The sequence below is a fragment of the Stegostoma tigrinum genome, chromosome 16 (genome assembly GCF_030684315.1).
Source record: "Stegostoma tigrinum isolate sSteTig4 chromosome 16, sSteTig4.hap1, whole genome shotgun sequence".
NCBI lineage: Eukaryota > Metazoa > Chordata > Chondrichthyes > Orectolobiformes > Stegostomatidae > Stegostoma > Stegostoma tigrinum.
In genome coordinates this window covers 30,778,691-30,800,153 of record NC_081369.1, presented here as the reverse complement: position 1 = coordinate 30,800,153, position 21,463 = coordinate 30,778,691, and the positions used below count along the sequence as shown (strand labels likewise).

The window sequence follows — 21,463 nt, the reverse complement described above, 5'->3', positions numbered from 1 at the left end:
GAACTGCAACAACAAATATTATATACAGGGCCTAATTCAATCCACTGAGAAACAGAATCGGTAGTGGTACCAAACATCCCAACAAACAGAAGCATATAAACAACAAGCGGAATAGAATACTGATGCTTCACCAGAGGCACATTGATGATGTTACCTAGCAATTTGATGTAACATTTGCAACCAAACCCACAAGCTCAGTGAGCAGGTCTACAACAACAACCTGCTAATGTTTCCTTCACTGCGTCAGTGCCATCCCCACACTAACATTCCCAAATTTTACCCGGTTTAGATACACAATTCTCAGTACCTTTGTTCAAACAATTACAGATTTTGAGTAACTGAGCACAAAGCACTGATGCTCAGGACATTTCAGTACTTACAACTTAACTTGAAAATGCTACTTTGTCCCTTCTTTGCTTCTTGTCTGTTGACCAATTGTCAACACGCTAATATTACGCACACTTATTTCTGTCAGGTGGTCTCATCAATGGAGTGAATACTTGGGTGTAGCATTTCTGGCTTCTGAGAAACAGATGCGCAAATCATTTAGCGCTATCCAACATTCTTTGACAAACACGAGTGTGCAATGGGCCAGGATGTTATTAGACAAGCTGTGAAGCCCCAAATAGTGACTACTGGGTAGGCATTGACAGATCGTTGGCTAAAGAACAGGTCAGAGCGTGGCAGTCAAGTAGAAATACTTAGCAATTTTTTAGATTTTTTAAAAGTTAGCGGTTATTTTTAACTTTTATTCTGCATTTATTAGTTACAAATATGACTTTAGGAACGTGCATTTTTTTTTAAAATTGTCATTTATAAGGCAAGTCTCTTTCAAATGAAGAAGTTCCTGCAGATCCCTAGTTGCACTTTCAGAAATTCAATGATGACATGGAGTGAGTAATTAATCTCTCAACATTATTAGTTTTGCAGGAATTATGCCGTTTTAACATTAAGGCAAAAAGCAAAACATACTCTGACTCCTCTCCTTCATCTGGCAAAATATTTCTAGTGCACTGAAGTAGGTAGTTCCGAAGGAACAGCCCGCGCAATGGATGCTGCACCCCACGACACATCTCCACCAGATCCTTGAGAATATCCTTCCTGGACTGGGAAAACGACTTAATGTAGACAACTCCAACAGTGATGAGCAGGTAGCTGAACAAGAAAAAAAAACTCAGTTTGGTTAAAATAACTGCAACAATAAGACAGGGACTTTTCAAACTTCTACAAGCAACATATTAAGTCATATAAAAACAAAAAGAACTGTTTCAGATCTCCAGCATCCATGAAGAAGAAACTGCTCGCGAAACTCAGCAGGTCTGGCAGCATCTGTGGGAAGAAAGCAGAATTTACACTGAAGTGCTACCGGACTTGAAACATTAACTCTATTCCTGCAGATGCTGTCAAACTTGATGAGTTTCACCAGCAATTTCTGTTTGTGAAAATTCATAACAACACTTCTTAAAAGTTCAAGTGATCTAAATTGCACAGTACATATAAACATTAAAAAGCAACCAATGTAAACTGAACATTTTTAATCAAGGATTGCCAGCATCCCTATATTTGATTAATTTAGTCTGGGTTAAGTTCTTCTGGTGACAAAGAGATTGGCTATCAAAACTTCACTACTGAAGGCAAAAAACAATGCAGTGCATCTTGCAAAAGCAGATGTTAATACAGTTAACTCAGTTCATCAGATCCTGTTGCTCAAGTACAGAGCTCTGCTTTTCCACTGACTGTCGAATATTAAAAGTAGAACATTACTTCAAGTTCCCAAAAGTCAATCCTGCATTTCAAATTGTATCAGTTTGTCACACCAGCAAAACAGAACCAATTAAAAGTTTGGCATCTGCCTTGTGATGTCAATTAAATGTAGAATTTAACATATAAACAAAGATCACTTTAGAACCAGCTGCCAACATAATGCAGTTTTAAGACTGCAAACAGAGAAATCTGGCTGTATTTGAAGTATATAATCCACTTGTCCATTATCTGTAGAATGGAGAGTACTTACAGCCTTGGAATTATATTGCCCGCATACTGAACAAGTTCATACAGATCAGCCACCTTTCTTCCTTTGGCAAACTCATCAGTCAGATAAACTTCCAAATAATGCAATTCGTCTGAAATGGCCATGTCTATTCTTAAGTTAAGGGCTACCCTCCGCTCAAAGCAGCTTTATACACAAGAACATAAAAACAGATGTTGCGAGACAAAGTACAGTGCTCAAATGATAGTTGAACAGCATATTTTTGCATGTGTTCAGTACAAATACAATAATTAAAACAAACCAAAACATTATCAACCATGAAAATGTGGGCATGTGTGGGGAGCAGGCTAATAATCTGTGTAAACACCATCCTCATGCTGAGCAATCTCTGAAGATCATCAGGTAACCCTATTTCAAATTTCAGAGATAATAAATTGCATATTGCTGTGCAACACTTGTGTTATGGGAGGGGGGGGTTTAATTAAGTGAATTGAAGATCAAATACAACTCATGGCAACTCACTTTTCTTGATGGACAAAGCTATCACTTACTACTTCATCTCTTTGCTAGCTTACCACTTCTTTTTCAGACTAGTAAAATACTTGTCCACCATATCTGTTCAACATCTGTTCCATTGGAGTTTTTATTAAAAAAAAATTTGTGATCTTCAAGCAGTACTCCAAAATTCTCTTCTCTCTGGGGAGCACAGGCCAAGATGAGCAACTGTATTCTTGGGTCTCAAAATAATGAGCCAAAATTTCAATACAATACGCTACAGCACAAAGCACACACACTGAAGCCATCATAGTAGTTTCCAATTGCTGAAATGGTTCACATCAAGGTAAGACAGGAAGCAAAACAGTCGCACATGCAATTAAATTGAACAAAATAGCTCAAACGGATGCTAGTTTATATGCTCTGTTCAGACACCAGTCACATGTATCATGTTTGTTTTAAATATATGTCCAGTGACAGTCAATCGGTTGATGAATATCCAACAGAAACCCTTTAGTTATGTATGTAGCGCACCCTCTGCATGTACCCATTGACCATTACATTCAGTAAGAAACACGGTGAACCCAACAATTCCTCAAAATCATTGTCAGTGCGACTCTTCACACAGTCATACTATGTGCAGTTTTGTCTCCTTACTTGAGGATGGATGTTCTGGCACTGGAAGGGGTGTAGAGGAGGTTCACTGGGTTGATTCTAGAGTTGAGGGGTTGGTTTATGAGGACAGACTGAGTAGATTGTTGAATTCCAATGATTATTATACCAATGAGGGGGAGATCTTATAGAAACATATAAAATTATGAAGGGAACAGATAAGATAGAAGAGAGGATGTTCCCACTGGCAGGTGAAGCTAGGACAAGAGGGCATAGCCTCAAGACTAGAGGGAGCAGATTTAGGACTGAATTGAGAAGGAACTTCTTCACCCAGAGGGCTGTTAATCTAGGGAATTCCTTGCCCAGTGAAGTAATTAACGCTACTTCAGTAAATGTTTTTAAAGCTAAAGTAGATTTTTTTTGAACAATAAAGGAATTAAGGGATATGGTGAGAACGCGGGTAAGTGGATCTGAGTCCACAAAAAGATCAGCCATGATCTTATTGAATGGCAGAACAGGCTCAAAGGGCTGAGTGGCCCACTCATGCTCCTAGTTCTTATGTTCAGGATTATGTAGCAAACGTTGGTAATCGCAGGATCTAAACAGCTTTTGGACACTTGAGTTTTGCAAGTCCAGGCGGGTTGCATATGGTCAGTGCCTCACTTATTACAAACAACTGAAGTGATATGTTTTTTGACAACTTGCTAGCTGGAGATGTACAGCCTATACACATAGATTTACATCAGCACTGACCGTCATATCCCATATTACTTCATTTGTGTTTCCACTTGTCATAAATCAATGTTCTTCTCTTCAACAATTTAGATATCATTTTATGCTTCAATTCATTTATCTTGCAAATTGCACTAATGCTTACAAATTGAAAAGTTCTGACAATGTATCTTTTCATCAATTCACAATAAAAGTTTGAGTTCAGATTTATTTTTCCATGCAAATATAGCAATCTGCATTACATGCAAAATTAGCATTGCTACAAGAGCGTTTAAGAAAAAGTGTAATTTGACTTATTTGTTCACCATAAGTCATTATCCCTGATAAAGCAGCACATATCATATTCCTTAACTAATTATGACTGAAACTCAGCAAATCCAATGTTTAAGTTTCCAGCCATACAAAGTCTCAGGCTCAATTTTACATCAGTACTAAGCATTGGTCTTGCTGCAGTCACCATATAATCTCACCTAGTTAGTGTATAAGAGGAACCTATCTTTTGGAAGAACAGCCTCATTCTACAATTACACATTTTAACAAGCATATTTTGAACAACCACAGATCACTTCCTTACATCCCTTTCCATGTATATACACCCTTCCAAGCTCCAAAAAAATAACCAGGTCATTATCCCTGTAGAAAAACTATCCTAATTCACTTTCAAAATTCCAACTGTTTCCATTCTTCACAATTCTGCAATTACAGATTTATTAAACTACGGCATTATTGCAATTTCTGATGCCCTTGACACCAATACGTACTCGCCACGGTCACCACCATTGTGTAGCTCTTTTTCACAGTCAGAGGGACAAAATCTTTAATGGTGGACAATTGGGTTAGACAGATCTTAGCGAATGACACGGCCACAGAAGACTATCAGGTCCTCTCCTCACTGTCCCTACATCATTCTAAAATGCAAAGATAACCCCCAACTATTCTCTGCAAAAAAGCAGCTTCTTAAAGCTCTCACCAAAACAAATACACAAGTTTGTTGTACTTCTTTGTCAGAGATCAAAACCATCCAGGTCAACCACCTGACACTTCCCTCACTCACCCCTCTGCCAAATCAACCCTTAGCCTGAAGCCACCCCTCTTAGGTCATATTCATCCTGTTTGACTCCTCTTGCTAATCTAACAAAATACACTTCAAAACTCTGCCACATAATCTGGCAAGTGTTTTGATATTAAACTAAATGGCTTGAAACTGTGACATCTTATTTGATGCTGAAATGAGCTTTTAAACACATACCCTAATTAAGATAGTTTATTTCCACTTCTGCAATGTGGCCACATTGAACTGTGGTGGAGGGCATTTACTGCTGAAAATCTCTTATGTATTTGGCACTTCGATAGGACTTCTCAAATGCTCTATGTTCTGTCCCCCACAACCTTGGTTAGCCAAAACAGTTGCCTCTGTCCTTAATCTCAGCAGGTTACATCCACCTCCTCACCCCACAATCTTCCTACGCTGTCTAAAGGTCATGGGACATGTAGATTTCAACATTCTGATCCCTATTGTCATAATCCTATTTTGCCCATTCCATCTTTACAACCTTTCCTGTGTTACAGTTCAGTTAAGTTACTTGTAGTCATCCAATTTTGACTTCTTGAACATAAAGTTTTAACTGTCCCATTACTGATCGTCGTGTTTAGTTGTCTAGAATCCAAGCTATAGATTACCTTCATAAACCAGTAACTATTTTTTTCTTCATGACACTTAAAACCTACCTCTGGCCAAGCTGTTGGCCATTGGTCTTAATGTGTCTTATCTGGCTTAGGTGTCTAATTTTGTATCCTAATGTTCCTATGATGTTGCTGATAATGTCTTATTACATCAAAACATTATATAAAATACAAGTTGTGTGCAAAATGTTACTAGATTTCTACACAGTACTAAAAGGATACAGAGCTCATAGTAACTCTTTGGTGACAGCATCGAAGTTCGTAATTCACCAAGCATATTTGAAGCATGTTTTAATGCATCCATCAATTTATTCTTGTCCTGAAGTACAAAATATAAAATTAGTCATCAGAAATTGAGCAAATAGTGATTAATTTTTATTCAAATTTAAAATAACAAGGAAGCCTAAACCTCTCGACATGCTATCGCCATTACTTGTTTTGAATTCAAAGGAACAATTTTAAAATGTGTTTGAAAACACATTAGCGTCAAAGTACCCACATATGCTGGTTAAATTAATAGAATTCTTTACAACATATTCAATAATTTCAGTAAGTTTAAATACAATATCAACCTCTATAACCAACAATGCTTCAATTAAAAGCACATACAAATCTTTTAATGCTAAAATAATGTTGTGAATGATAATTGTAAGGGTCCTCTTAACTAACTTTATTCGACCATATTATGCATTTACAGAATATACCACATATCCAACAGCCCTCAGTTTGAACTTTTCCTCATATCACCAGTCAGATTAGTTCACTCAAAAAGAAGCTAAACTTTAAACCCTAATGTGATAAAACTAATTGTATCAGTGATAATGGGAACTGCAGATGCTGGAGAATCCAAGATAATAAAATGTGAGGCTGGATGAACACAGCAGGCCCAGCAGCATCTCAGGAGATGCTGCTGGGCCTGCTGTGTTCATCCAGCCTCACATTTTATTATCTGTGATAAAACTAAGTATGTTTAAAGTAAAACGTTTTAGCACCAACGCTCCCAACAGAAAATTCACTGGTTCAGTCACTGGCCATGGATTATAATCTGACCATAGCACCTATACCCATTGCTCAGCTAACTCACAAAAGGACAAGAACAATAGGTCTGAGGACTTAAAGAATCACTGCAGGTCAGGCAGCATCAGAGCAGCAAAGCTGACATTTCGGGTCAGGGCCTTCTTCAGAAATCTTTCTGAGAAACCCTCTCTGAAGAAGGGACCCAGCCCAAAATGTCAACTTTCCTGCCCCAATGTACTCCTTCAGCTCCACACTGTACTGTCTGACTCCAGCATTGGCGGTTCTTACTATCTCCGGGTTTTAGACAACTTGTTTTGTTAGTGTACCTGTAGAAACAAAATAGGGATGATTGCAGAAGATGATAAATTGAGAAAAAGAAATATATGACCTTTTAAAAGCACAGATTGAGGAAAAAATATATTGGAACAGTTTTTTTTATAGCAAGAGATTTAAAGCCAATAAAGAGCTAAGAAATAAAATGGCTCATATTTATAACCGCCAAGCAAAAAGTAGATACCAAAAAGTAATATACATACTTAAGGATGGCGACTTTTATCTCACGGGAAATGGAATTCAGAAGAGAGAGAAAACACAAGTTAGACCTGATCAGGAGCACTGATCATTTCATTTTGGGCATCAGGTGTCAGGAATACAACTTAGTTAACCAAAGTGATATGTGATCTTAAAAGGAAGAAATCATCAGGGAGGGCATATAGACGTCTAGCAGGCCAAATATTCTTATTTTAGACAGATAACCAGAAATTGCCGGAAAAACTCAAGGGGTCTGGCAACACCTGTGGAGAGAAAGCAGGGTTAAGATTTCAGATCCAGTGATCCTTCTTCATCTAATTAACCTGTTTAAAATAATTGAGAGAGAGATTTGATGGGCAGATACAAAGAGAAATTTTTTTCTCAGCTAAAAGTAGCTTATTTTTCAATGTAAAGAAAGTCTGGAACTCGGGCCGTAGAAAGGCTTCATCAAAACTGATGTAACGGAGTTGTGGAACAGGCCCTAGTTCTTCAGTCTGTTCCACAACTCCATTAGATCAACTTCAACAGACTTCACATTCACAGCCTTTTGGTGGTCTCAGTCCAGATTTTATCAAGTTCTTGAACCTGATTTGGGATCCTGGACAAAGAACTACAAGCAGAGTTTCTTTTTCAAACTTCATTCATGCATGATACTGCTTATGCAATTATATAAAATCACAATACCAATAAACATTTGTCACCATGGCATATCAAATGCCTTCAAAAGAGAGCTAGCAAGTATAGTATCACAGGTTACTAATAGCTTGCCTAAGACATATTAAGAGTAAAGATTTAGTCAATGCGAAATATTCTGGCCCACACAAGTCCACACTGCCCCAATCCACCTAGTCTGCACATCAGCATGGTCAATCCACCTAACCTGCACATCTTTTGACTGTGGGAGGAACCCAGAGCAAACCCACGCAGACAGAGAATTTAACAGTCACTTAAGGCTGGAACTGAACCTGGGTCTATTGTGTGGTGAGGCAGCAGTGCTAACCACTACGCCACCCAAATGACGAGGGCTTACAATGCTCATGTCTGGGCATCCGTGTGCCTGAATTGCAGGTACAGCAAGTAAACTTTCTGGATGTTATCAGGAAAACTAATGTTACATTCAAAACCTCTCTCAATAAAATGTAAGAGTAGGGAGGTTATGCTTCAGTTATACAGGGCATCAGTAAGACTGCAGTAACATTAGTTTTCCTGATAACATCCAGAAAGTTTACTTGCTGTACCTGCAATTCAGGCACGCGGATGCCCAGACCAGTCGCCGTACAGATGGAATGATGTTAATACTTTGGAAGCAGTTCAAAAGGTGGTTCACTAGACTGAACTGTATTGAGCAGATTGCCTTTGAGGGAAAACTAGACAGGCTAGGCTAGGCTTTGCTTGTATCCTCTGGAATTTACATTGGGCAAAGGTGACTTAATTGAAATGTACAAGACCTGAAGGGACTTGACCGTGTGTTATGTGGAAAAGGTGTTTCTTCTTGTCGGATAATCTAGAACAAGGGGTCACAGTTAGAAAAATAAAGAGGCCATTTAAGACAGACGAGGATTTGTTTTTTCATGCAGAGTTGGATGCTTTTGGAATACCCTTCCCCAAAAGTGGGTGCAGTACTTTTAATTATTTTTAAAGGCAGAGGTAAATAGATTCTTTGATTACCTCAAGAATGACAGATTAATCAGGAATATTCAAGAATACAAATTATTGAGTGATCACATTGAATGGTGGAGCAGTCTCAGGACACAAGTGGTCTATACTTGTTTTTTGTTCTATGGAGATCACCCTTGGGAAAAACAAATTTCAAAGCTCCTTCCCAGAATTAACACATTGGGCTGAATAAAAGATATTAAAAAGAAATGTTTAAAGTAATGACAAATTTGGCTCCTATTCATGTCAACAATTGTATTAACTGTAGGATACTGCAGCACCCAGTTCAATTACGTTTCTTGGAACATTTCTCGCTTGTACAAATGGATATTGATCTGGAGCTTCCGGTATAACATTATCTAACACCAGGATATATTTTGCCAAATTATCACCGAAGGATCTATAAATATTTTCTTTTATGAGCCAGTAGGCCTTCTATAAAAGCTGCTTCAGTTTCAGTAAACAATAGCTTGGTCTCAAATCCAGTCATGGTACCACACTTCAACAAAGATAGAATGCTGTTATTAGAGTGTTAAGGAAAGATTTATCAGAACAGTTCCAAAGATGAAGGACTTCAATTATGTGGATAGTTTAGGGAATCCTTTGTAGTCTCTCTGCAGAGAAAAAGACTTGACAGATTTAAGAGATGAACCAACAGACAAAACAGAAAGGGAGAAATTCACTCAAAAATTGCCAGGTCTGACGTGCCACAGTGACAAACCATAATGACCTCCTCAGATGACAAACATAGGATATGATGACAAACATAGGATATGACCGATAGAGTACCCTGTGTTGTGCAGTACTTCCCTGGAGTGGAGAGATTGACATCTTCAAGGCTGTGAAGAACATGGCACAATGACGACGAGCATCTCACCAAGATCATCCGTACGCCACCAATTCACACCCTCAAATAACCATCAAACTTAAACAGACCATTGGTCACAACAAACTACTCAGCCTTCAGGACAATGACTGCAACACCACATAACCTCTGAAAGACATGCTAGATCATCAACATGGATACTAACATCACACGTGGGACCACCACCCACTGCATACGCAGCTAATAGTCATGTGACTTGGCCAATGCAGCACCTCATGCACTGCAGGCAAGGACGCCTCCAAGCAATGGTATATCAGCAAGACCATTCAGACGCAATGACAACAGAAGAATGAACACCACACAACAATTGCCAGACAGTAATGTTCCCTCCCAAATTGGGAAACACTTCAGTGGTCAAGGGCATTCAGCCTCCAATATTCAGGCAAGTGTCCTCCAAGGCAGCCTTTGAGATACACCACAATACTGAATTGCCGAGCAGAAACTGAGCCAAGTTCTGTACCCATGAAGACCAGCCTCAAGCGGCATCTTGGGAACATGCAGTACTACATGTGACCCCATCACACTTGTGTATCTGTAAAAATCTTCCTGTCGTACTTTAACATCACCTTGAAAAATTGTTATAAGCACTCTACCTTAATTGATTTGCACACTTTAGAATTACTTATTACTTTGGTTAGACCTTTCGGCATGCGACTTTTATACTGTTTTAGTCATTTGGTTTGTCTCAAGCACGACTTTATATTTTTGTAATCATCTTTCTACCTCATTTAATCCCTTCGCTTGCTATTCAGCTGTTCTAATTTTACACTCAGTCTGGCACCTGCAGAGATTTATTATTCAATACGCCATTCGCACCATTTGTACGATCTTTTGATCTCGCTGCCTATAAATTCCGTGCACGCACTCCTCTCACACATCACCTGAAGGGACTCCATTCCAAAAGCTTGTGATTTGAAATAAGCCAATTGGACTATAACCTGGTGTCATCCGATTTCTGATCGAGCAGCAGAATTAGGCTGAGTGTGTTCCATCATCCAACGATGGCTGATGCATTTCTCAGCCTCCCCTTGCCATTCTCCAGACTTTCTACCCCCAATCCTTGATCGCTTTACTAATTAAGAACCTGCACCTTTGTTTAAAAAAAAGTAGGTCCATGACTTGGCCTCCAAAGCCTTCTGCTGCAATAAATTCCAGACTCAACAACCTCATCTCAGTTCTAAAACGTCCTCCCTTCATTCTGAGGCTGTGCCCTTGGGTGCTAGTCACCAGTAGTGGAAGCATCACCTGCACACGCTCTGTCCAGGCCTCTCACTATTCTGCAAGTTTCATCAGATCCACCCTCATCCTTCTAAATTCCGTTGAATACAGATTCAGAATCCTGAGACATTCCTCGTATAACAAGCCCATCATCCCTGTAAACTTCCTCTGGATCCCCTCCAACACCTACACATTCTTCCTTTGATACAGTCCCCAAAACCGGTCACAATATTTCAAACTTGGTCTGACCAGAACATTATACAGCCGGATTAGTACATCTGTTCTTGCATTCTAGACCTCTTGAAATAAATGCCGCCATTGTATCTGTCTTCTCAACTGCCAACTGAACAGCATATTAACATTGAGACAGTCCTGAACAAGGGTTCCCAAGACCCTTCATAATGCAAATTTCCAAAGCCTTTTACCATTTAGAAAAAGTTAATGCCTTTATTCTTCCCAAAGTGCATGAACATTTTCCCCCATGTCGTATTCCATCTGCCATTTCTTTGCCCACTCACCTAGCCTGTCCATATCCGCCTGCATCCTCCCCACTTCCTCAACTACCTGCCCTGCCACTTGTGACACATTTTTGCCTACTGTTTTCTGCCCATCAGCCAATTCTCTATCCATGCCCAGTATCTTACCCCTAACATAGGCTCTTATCTTATTCAGCAGCCTCCTGTGCAACATAGTGTTAAAGCCTTTCTGGAAGTCAAATACATTATACCCACTGTCTCTCCTTTGCTTAATTTGCTTATTACCACTTCAAAAAATTCTAAGATATTTCAGGCACGACTTCCCTTCGCAAAGCCATGCTGACTCAGCACTATTTTACCATGTCCATTCAAGTGCTCTGCAATTTCGTCCTTTATAATGGACTCCAAGCTGTTAACAATGAGCAAGGTCTGGCTAGCCAGCCTATAGCTTCACGTCTTCTGCCTCCCGCCACATCTTGAATAGTGGCATTCATTAGTCATTTTCCAGTCCTCTAGCGCACGCCCTGACTCTAGTGATTCCTGAAAGATCAGAGCCTCTACAATCTCCTCCGTATTCACTTTCAGAGCTCTGGCTTGTAGCACATCTAGTCTCGATAATTTATCGACATTCAGACCTTTCAGATTGCCAGTATATTCCTCTTAGTGATGACCTCTACACTCACCTATCTCGTGACTCTCAAAGTTTGATGATGTCTTTCACCATGAACAGTGATACAAAGTACCTATTCAGTTCGTCTGCCATTTCTTTGCTTCATTGTTTCTCCACCCTCATTTTCTAGTGGTGAAATGTCCACTCCTGCCTCTGTCAGCTTTTAAAGTCTCCCATGATTATTGCAGTGGTGCTTTTCTTACATGCTTTTCCTATATCCTGACTTCATTCCCCACATCCTAAGTACTGCCAGGAGGTCTGCACTCACTACGGTCTTTTGTTACTTTGCAGTTGCTCAACTATACCCAAACAGATCCTATGCCCACTAACTGTCTACCACGTACTATCCATTTAATTTAATTTCTTACTACCAATGCACACTCACCCCCTTTACACATCTGTCTGTCCTTTTGCTCGGATGTATATCCTTGGATATTTACTTTGAAGCCCTGATGCCTTTGCAACTATGTTTCTAAGATACCCACAATATTGCACATGCTAATTTCAATTTGCATTGAAAGCTCACTTACCTTGTTTCATATACTGCCTGCATTTAAGTACAAAACCCTCAGTCCTGCATAGACTGAATGTGCCCGAAGTTAGTATGGAAAGGATCAGGAATCTCTGTCCTATCACTTGATCGAGATTAATTTGTAAGAGCAAGCGACTAATGCAGATCAGTTTTCTTTTCCCCCCACCTTTCATTCAGAGGATGAGGGCATCACTGGCTAGGCAGCACTTCCTGCCTGTCCCAAAATTCCCAGAGGGCAGTTCAGAGTCAATCACATTGCTGTGGGTCTGGGGTCCTATGTAGGCCAGACCAGGTAAAGATGGCAGTTTTCTTCCCGAAAGGACATTAGTGAACCAGATGGGTTTTTCCAACAATCAATGGATTTATGGTCAACATTAGATTCTTAATTCCAGATCATTTATTGAGTTCAAATTCTACAACCTGCCGTGGCAGGATTCGAACCAGGTCCCCAGAACCTTATCTGGATTTCTGTGGCAACAGTCCAGCGATAATGCCACTAGGCCATCACCTCCGCCTTGTCATTAACTAGACATTAGTGGTTCATTTGGTAACATGCCAGATAGCACTCTTGTAGCCTAGTTGTGCAACTCTACTTCTGAGCCAGGAGGCCCAGGTTCATGTTCCACTAGCTCTAAGAGAGGTGTCATAACATCCCTGAGCAAGTTGATGAAGAATACTTTAAAATGTACCAGAGTTTCTGACGACCATGAAAGTACGTAAAAATAGTTATTTTAGGAAACTGTGCCCAATGATCCTCAACATAGTAGATGAAAATGATTTTATTACATGGTCCCTTTCTACTTTTGAAAATAATTCATTCCAGACAATTAAGCTTTTCCCATTTTTGTCATAACACCACAGGCAGACAAAACATTTGAAAACAGTAAAGCAGGGTCAATAGAAAATTTTAAACATACATGAACAGAGCTTCACAAACTCATGCACAAGCAGTGAGATTTGTCAACTATTCAATCACCAAATTTGACATTTATTTTGAAAAATTTGAGTGGCTTGACAACCATGTTCAAAACATCTACATAGTAGTCACTAGAGATCAAACCTAGAACTACGGTCAGTTTTCCACTACCTCAAACAAAGACGATGACCAAGAGGACTTAGGAACACTTAAAATGACAGGCAAGTGGTGATTCCATCTTCCCTGGGGTTGCCTATTATTACATAGGCTGGCTGGCGTGAGCCTGCATACTTCACTCTCGACCTAACTGGCTCCATTGTGCAGATAGGCATGCCCTTGATCTTCATAATTTTCATACAGGCAAGTCAACTTTTCAAAAAAGGCATGGCAGAAGCAGGCAATTCAGTCATTCATTCCCGATTAGCCATTCAATACAATCATGGCTAATCTTATCTTGACCTCAAAGCCATTTTCCTACAAGCTGTCCATAACCTTTCAATGCACTATGAATTAAAAATGTCACTCTCCTCAAATTTACTCATGTCCACTGCGCTATGAAGTAGTGAATTCCACAGATTCCTGATCCTTTAAGAGAAGTAATTCCTCATCAGTTCTAAATCTGCTACCTCTTATAGTAAAACTACGACCTCTTGGTCTCGAATGCCCAACAAAAAGAGAACCGTCTGTGTATCTACTTTGTCTATGCCCTACAAGATCTTATATAGCTCAATTAGATCATCTCTCATTCAAGTTTAGGACTGTGTACACCTAAACTGTTCAATCTTTCTCCAAGACAGACCTTTCATCTCTGGAAAGAATCTGGTGAACCTCTGACTGCCTTCAATACAATTACATCCCTCAGGTAAGGGATATACAGAAACTCCAGATACAGTCTTGCTAATGCCTTAACAATTGCAGCAACATATTCCTTCTTTCACACTTTATTCCTACTCAATTCTTTTCATCACTTCTATTACCTGCTGTACCTACATACTGGTTTTCTACAACTCATGCATGAAGACCTCCAGATCCCGCTGTAACAAAGCCCACTGAAGTTTCTCTACATTTAGATATGAAGTAGCCTCTCTTCATTCAACTATCATGGATAACCTCACACTATTACCTGTTAAGCTCGATACACTAAATTTTGGCCTGTTCAACCAACCTATTCATATCCACTTGTAAAACTTGGATTTCTTCAGTGTAACTTACTTTCCCAACTATTTTAGCAGACATTAACTGTAGAGAATAGCTGTAGAATGCCAATGTGTGAAGTGAGTTAGAAACTTTTGCACATGAATCACAAAACATCAATCTGAAGGACAGCACATAAATTGAGACAGATAATAGGCTGCTATTTTTAACACAAGAGGAATTGAACAGAAAATTATGGGTCAACAGCATCTGTGAAGAAAGAGAGTTAGCTTTTTGGGTCCAGTGACCTTCTCAGAATTGATGGTAGCTGGGAAAATGTCAGTTGATGTGCAGAAAGTAGGGAGGGGGTGGGGTAGTGAATAAACAATAGAATAAAGGATAGAGCCCAGAGATAAAGAGCTGAAGGAGGGTCTAGGCCCAAAACGTCAGCCTTCCAGCTCCTCTGATGCTGCTTGGCCTGCTATGTTCATCCGGCTCTACACCTTATCTTAGATAGAATATCAACTGCTTTATCTATCTAGGAGGGTGAATAGCTGTTAATGGAGACTGTTAGTGACAATAGGTAGTGCGTAACGGCAGGCTATGTGATAACAAGGCCTGGTGTGTTGGGTAGGGGGCTAGGACATGAGAGAGTTTAGGCCCTAAAATTATTGAACGCCACATTGAGTCCAGAGGACTGCGGGGAACCCAGACAGAAAAGGAGGTGCTGCTCATCCAGTTTGTGTTGCGCTTCGCTGAAACACTGCAGCAAGCCAGTGGCATATGTTGGCCAGGGAAGAGGGTGGTGTATTAAAGTGGCAGGCAATTGGAAGCTCAAGGAGTTTACTTGCAAGCAGAATGTAGATACTCTGCGAAGCAGTCACCCAGTCCACACTTCGCTTCCCCCATGTAGAGGAAACCACATTGTGAGCAGTGAATGCAGTAGACTAGATTCTGGGAAGTGCTGTGAAGTGTTGATTCACCTGGAAGGCATGTTTGGGCCTTTGGATACTGGGGAGGGAGGTGGTAAGTGGGCAGGTGTTGCACCTTTGCCGTTTGCAGCGGAAGGTGCCGTGAGCTGTGGCAAAGAGCTGGGGCGAAGGAAGAGTGGACCAGGGTGTCCCAGAGGGAATAGTCCCTGTGGAAGGCAGAGACGGGAGGGGAGTGGAATGTGTCTGGTGGTACCATCTCACTGGAGGTGACAGAAATGGTGTCTGATGATCTTCTGGATGTGGATGATGGTAGATGCCACCAATATGTCCATCTTCCTCCTCAACTGAGGATTCCCCAGCACCACTGGTGACAGAGCCCTAAACCGGGTCCAACTCATCTCCTGCACTTCCACCCCCTTTCCCTCCTGCAACAGCGATAGAGTTCCCTTGTCCTTGCCTACCATCATCCACATCCAGAAGATCATCAAGCCCCATTTCTGCCACTTCCAGGCAACATTCCCCTCCCCTCCTGTCTGCCTTCTGCAGGGACCCACCAATTTAGCTCATCCCTCCCCAGTACCCAAGGGCCCACATACACCATCCAGGTAATACAGCATTTCCTCTGTACTTCCCAGAACTTAATTTACTGCATTCAATGCTCACAATATGGTCTCTTCTGCACTGGGACAAAACAAAGCATAGACAGGGTGACCGCTTCGCAGAACATCTACATTCGGCTCACAAAAAAAGACTGAGTTTCCCATTACCTGCCATTTAACATGCCATCCTCTTCCCTGGACAACATCTGTCTCAGGCTTGCTGCAGTATTCCATCAAAGCTCAATGCAAACCGGAGGAACAATGCCTCACTTTCTGCTTGGGAACCCTGCAGCCCTCTGGACTCAATATGGAGTTCAATAGTTTTAGGACTGAAACTCACCCATGTCTTAGCACCCTACCTCACACACCAGGCCTTTTTGTTATTACAGTCACTAACAACAGGTAATGCATAATGGCTGGCTAACCGTCCCAATTAACAGCTATTCACCCTCTTAGCCAGATCATTATCAACTTCTTTGTCTCTTTTCTAGCAACATTGCTTTTGCTTCTCTCTCTCTCTCTGGGCTCTTCCTTAATTCTACTGTTTACTCCCTACTCCAACCCCCTCGCCCTTTTCTGCATATAAACCACCACTTTCGCAGCTACCATCAGTTGAGAAAGGGTCACCAGACCTAAAACACTAACTTTCATTTCTCTTCACAGATGCTGCCAGATCTGCTGAACTTTTTCAGCAACTTCTGTTCTTGTTCCTGATTTACAGCATCTGCAGTTCTTTTCAGTTTTTACAAACAAAACAAAAAGGTGTTATACTTCAGTTATACAGGGCATTTGTGAGACCACATCTTGAATTCTGTGTATGGCATTAGTTTCCTTATTTAACGGATGGACAGAAATGCGTTGGAGACAGTTCAGAAGATGCTTACTGGACTGATACCTGGAAATAAGCAGGTCACATTGAGGAAAACTTGAACAGGTTGGCCATGCTTCAGAGGTAAAGAAGTGATTTGGTTCAAATTTAAGATCCTGAACAACCTTGACAAAGTGGATGTGAAAATTGTTTTCAATCTCATGGGTCAGTCCAGAACTAGGGGAAACCTAAAATGAACTGTCACCTTTTTAGGGCAAGGTGAGGGAATTCTTTTTCGCCAAGAAGGTTGGCCAACCTTGGACTCTGCCTCAGATGGCAGGGAGGTGGGGTTAATGAATATCTTTATGGTCAAGGCCAAAGTATTATTGTTACACAAGTGAATTGAAGGTCACTGGGGACAAATGGGAATGTGGAACTTAGAACACAAATAGATCAGCCACAAATCTTATTGAACAGCAGAAGGAAGGAGGTTTCCAAGATAATAAAATGTGAGGCTGGATGAACACAGCAGGCCAAGCAGCATCTCAGGAGCACAAAAGCTGACGTTTCGGGCCTAGACCCTTCATCAGAGAGGGGCATGGGGAGAGGGAACTGGAATAAATAGGGAGAGAGGGGGAGGCGGACCGAAGATGGAGAGTAAAGAAGATAGGTGGAGAGAGTATAGGTGGGGAGGTAGGGAGGGGATAGGTCAGTCCAGGGAAGACGGACAGGTCAAGGAGGTGGGATGAGGTTAGCAGGTAGATGGGGGTGCGGCTTGGGGTGGGAGGAAGGGATGGGTGAGAGGAAGAACCGGTTAGGGAGGCAGAGACAGGTTGGACTGGTTTTGGGATGCAGTGGGTTGGGGGGGGGGGGGGGGGGGGGGGAAGAGAGAGAAGAGAAGAGCTGGGCTGGTTGTGTGGTGCAGTGGGGGGAGGGGACGAACTGGGCTGGTTTAGGGATGCAGTAGGGGAAGGGGACGAACTGGGCTGGTTTAGGGATGCAGTAGGGGAAGGGGAGATCATCCTCCGACACTTCCGCCGTTTACAATCCGACCCCACCACCCAAGACATTTTTCCATCCCCTCCCCTGTCTGCTTTCCGGAGAGACCACTCTCTCCGTGACTCCCTTGTTCGCTCCACACTGCCCTCCAACCCCACCACACCCAGCACCTTCCCCTACAACCGCAGGAAATGCTACACTTGCCCCCACACCTCCTCCCTCACCCCTATCCCAGGCCCCAAGATGACATTCCACATTAAGCAGAGGTTCACCTGCACAACTGCCAATGTGGTATACTGCATCCACTGTACCCGGTGCGGCTTCCTCTACATTGGGGAAACCAAGCGGAGGCTTGGGGACCACTTTGCAAAACACCTCCACTCAGTTCGCAACCAACAACTGCACCTCCCAGTCGCAAACCATTTCCACTCCCCCTCCCATTCTCTAGATGACATGTCCATCATGGGCCTCCTGCACTGCCACAATGATGCCACCCGAAGGTTGCAGGAACAGCAACTCATATTCCGCCTGGGTACCTTGCAGCCATATGGTATCAATGTGGACTTCACCAGTTTCAAAATCTCCCCTTCCCCTACTGCATCCCTAAACCAGCCCAGTTCGTCCCCTCCCCCCACTGCACCACACAACCAGCCCAGCTCTTCCCCCCCACCCACTGCAACGCAAAACCAGTCCAACCTGTCTCTGCCTCCCTAACCGGTTCTTCCTCTCACCCATCCCTTCGTCCCACCCCAAGCCACACCCCCATCTACCTACTAACCTCATCCCACCTCCTTGACCTGTCCGTCTTCCCTGGACTGACCTATCCCCTCCCCACCTATACTCTCTCCACCTATCTTCTTTTCTCTCCATCTTCAGTCCGCCTCCCCCTCTCTCCCTATTTATTCCAGTTACCTCTCCCCATCACCCTCTCTGATGAAGGGTCTAGGCCCGAAACGTCAGCTTTTGTGCTCCTGAGATGCTGCTTGGCCTGCTGTGTTCATCCAGCCTCACATTTTATTATCTTGGAATTCTCCAGCATCTGCAGTTCCCATTATCTCAGAAGGAAGGAGGTTTCCTGCTGCCCCTAATTTTTATGTTTATAAACCATAGCCTGCATGACAGAACTCCTCATGCCAAGCTATGCGCCTTCCACCCAACATTACATAACGCGGTGTGGCTGAGAGCCCAGACATGCGAGAGAGAACTGAAACACCTGAGATCTATGGAAAAGACTGATTACTTGACCATTTTAGCTTTGATTGCTTTTGCCAACTCGACAATGTTTATTTTTGCAATATGAAGTTTCAGGTGCTTTTAGTTTCTATTAAATTTTAAATGAGATGATATCTCCACTTACTAGCCAAAAGTATTAAGTAATGAACAAATGACTGGTTTAAATTCTACTTTAAATGAACAACTTACTGTCACCATGGGTTTCATTATTTCAGTATAGCATTTTATCGGTGAATGGGCATGCAAGTGTCATAGCATTAGGGCATCATGAGTCTTTAGGGGAGAGTCCAGAGTGTGAAATAGACTGTGAGACTAACGGAGCATAAAAAGAGTGCAGATTAAGGAGCGTCAACTTTTTGACAAAACTAGGACGCAGCTCTACTGTACCAAGGCAGGCCTTTTAAACATCTCTTCTGCATTCAGCAGTCCTGTGGCTGCCTCCAAACTTCTTCTCTGGTCGACATAGACAATTACAGCACAAACCTGCCTTCCAGCCACCACAGTCCAAACATACAATGGTAACTGCACTTCCACAGTCTCTTTCTCCTGAGGCTATAGACTGAGCCAGGAATTCCTCCAATTCTGCCAAGGCTAGAAATCCAGGATGTTAACACCAATTATAACATTATCAAATCAACAGACATCAGCTAACTCAGCAGCTAGGACACCTTTCTGATGTCTCTGGATAAGGTTTAAACTATTGGACACGGCCATGTATTTTATTCTCTCCATTTTGCAACACTAAGTTATGCAATGATAAACAAAGCATCTTTCTTACCAAGCATCGCTTCATCTGGAAAGACTGGACCTTAACAGTCTGAACTGCTTCATCAAGAAGCTTTTCCTGCTCATCCTGAGGTGACTGTTGAGTTGTAGGCTGCAGAAAAGAACAGAAAAGAACACCACTAGTCAAAACTAAATGTACTTGCTCAAACATAAGTAACTGCATGTATTGTGTGGAAAATAAAGTTTGTAATACTAGTAGTTACAGTCAGGAAACACATCTTCTAAAATCCCCTCTAAATAGAGAAAATAGTAAGCACTTGTTCAACTTAAAAATTGTGTGCTAAGGATCTCCAAACAGTTGTTTCTACAATTTAGTCGAAATGTTGACTTTTTAGAAGAGTCTGAAATTTTACAAAATACATTTATAGAAAATCCATAAGGTTTTCTGTAGCTCATGACCATTTCACACAAACTAGTTTCTCCAATTAGCATCTTAGTTTTGAAGATGGCAAACCAATAACAAAACATACATATTGCAAAACAACCATAGGAAGCAGCTTTGTCCAAGTGTCAATTAGTACCCCAAATAATCCAGATTTAAAATTTCATAAATTAGTTATGGTTTAATACTTTTGGTCTTAGTCCAGAGATACCCCATAGCATACCTGTTGTTTCACTGACTTACAGGAGACTAGGATGAACACAATCAAATCTGTCAAAACCAGAAATATCTGAATTCTCCACCAATTACAACAGCAGTATATTTTTATAAGTTTGCATATACCAAACAAACATCAAGTAGGGGGTCTGATTATAAGGTGGTTGATCAGACCCTTAATCATGGAGTAAGTCTTGACTTTGTGTGCCAGGCTAAAGTTTGTAGAGGGGATATGGTGTAGAAACAGAAAATGACAAGCAGGCCATTTGGCACTTTAGGTTTGCTTCACCATTCAATATAATCATAAACAATCACTTAACTCAGTACCAGGTCTTGACCAACCTTTTCTTCACTTCTCCAATGACCTACTAACTTAACCCAATGTCCTTCCTATCAGAGTACACTTTTCATTGACCAACATGAAATGCAGGTTGGTGTTCCTCAAAAATGTGAGCTTTTACAATTCTATGAACCGAAAGAACAATTTTACACCTGAAGAGAAGTGCATGGGCTATATACAACTAATCTCTATCCTCTTCGTTCGATATGTTAAGAAAAGCCCAGTTAGCTTATTAGCAACTGGCTGAGTAATTAATTGTATCCATTGGTCTAGGTTTCTATGAAACTTCTTCAGGGCTCTGATGAACAGTCACCTGACTTGAAACATCGTTTTCTCCCCACAGATGTCAGACCTGTTGAGTTCCACCAGAAACTTCTGTTTTTAATTCAGATTTCCAGCACCACCAGTTCTTTAAGATCTCTAGATAGTTGCTGCTTTTTTCTTTCTAAGACACGCACAGAGGTATAGATTTAAGCCATTTGGCCCATTGAGTCTGCTCCGCAATTCAATCTTGGCTGATATGTTTCAGAACTCCATTCTCCTGTATTCTCTCCATAACCTTCAATTCCCTTACCAAGAATATTTGTCTAAAATACACTCCATAGCCTGGCCTCCAATGC

General features: G+C 41.4%; 1 protein-coding gene across 1 annotated transcript in view; it reads right to left on the bottom strand.

The window, feature by feature from the left end:
* Window positions 1-21,463, bottom strand: part of vps35 (VPS35 retromer complex component) — a 61,122-nt gene that overhangs the window by 33,323 nt on the left and 6,336 nt on the right. Inside the window, exons 2-5 of the mRNA XM_048546450.2 lie at window positions 19,898-19,996; window positions 5,735-5,831; window positions 2,015-2,138; window positions 973-1,155 (exon numbers count right to left, since the gene is read on the bottom strand). Of these exons, the coding sequence (XP_048402407.1) occupies window positions 973-1,155; window positions 2,015-2,138; window positions 5,735-5,831; window positions 19,898-19,996 (503 nt within the window). The remainder of the gene's footprint in view (window positions 1-972; window positions 1,156-2,014; window positions 2,139-5,734; window positions 5,832-19,897; window positions 19,997-21,463) is intronic.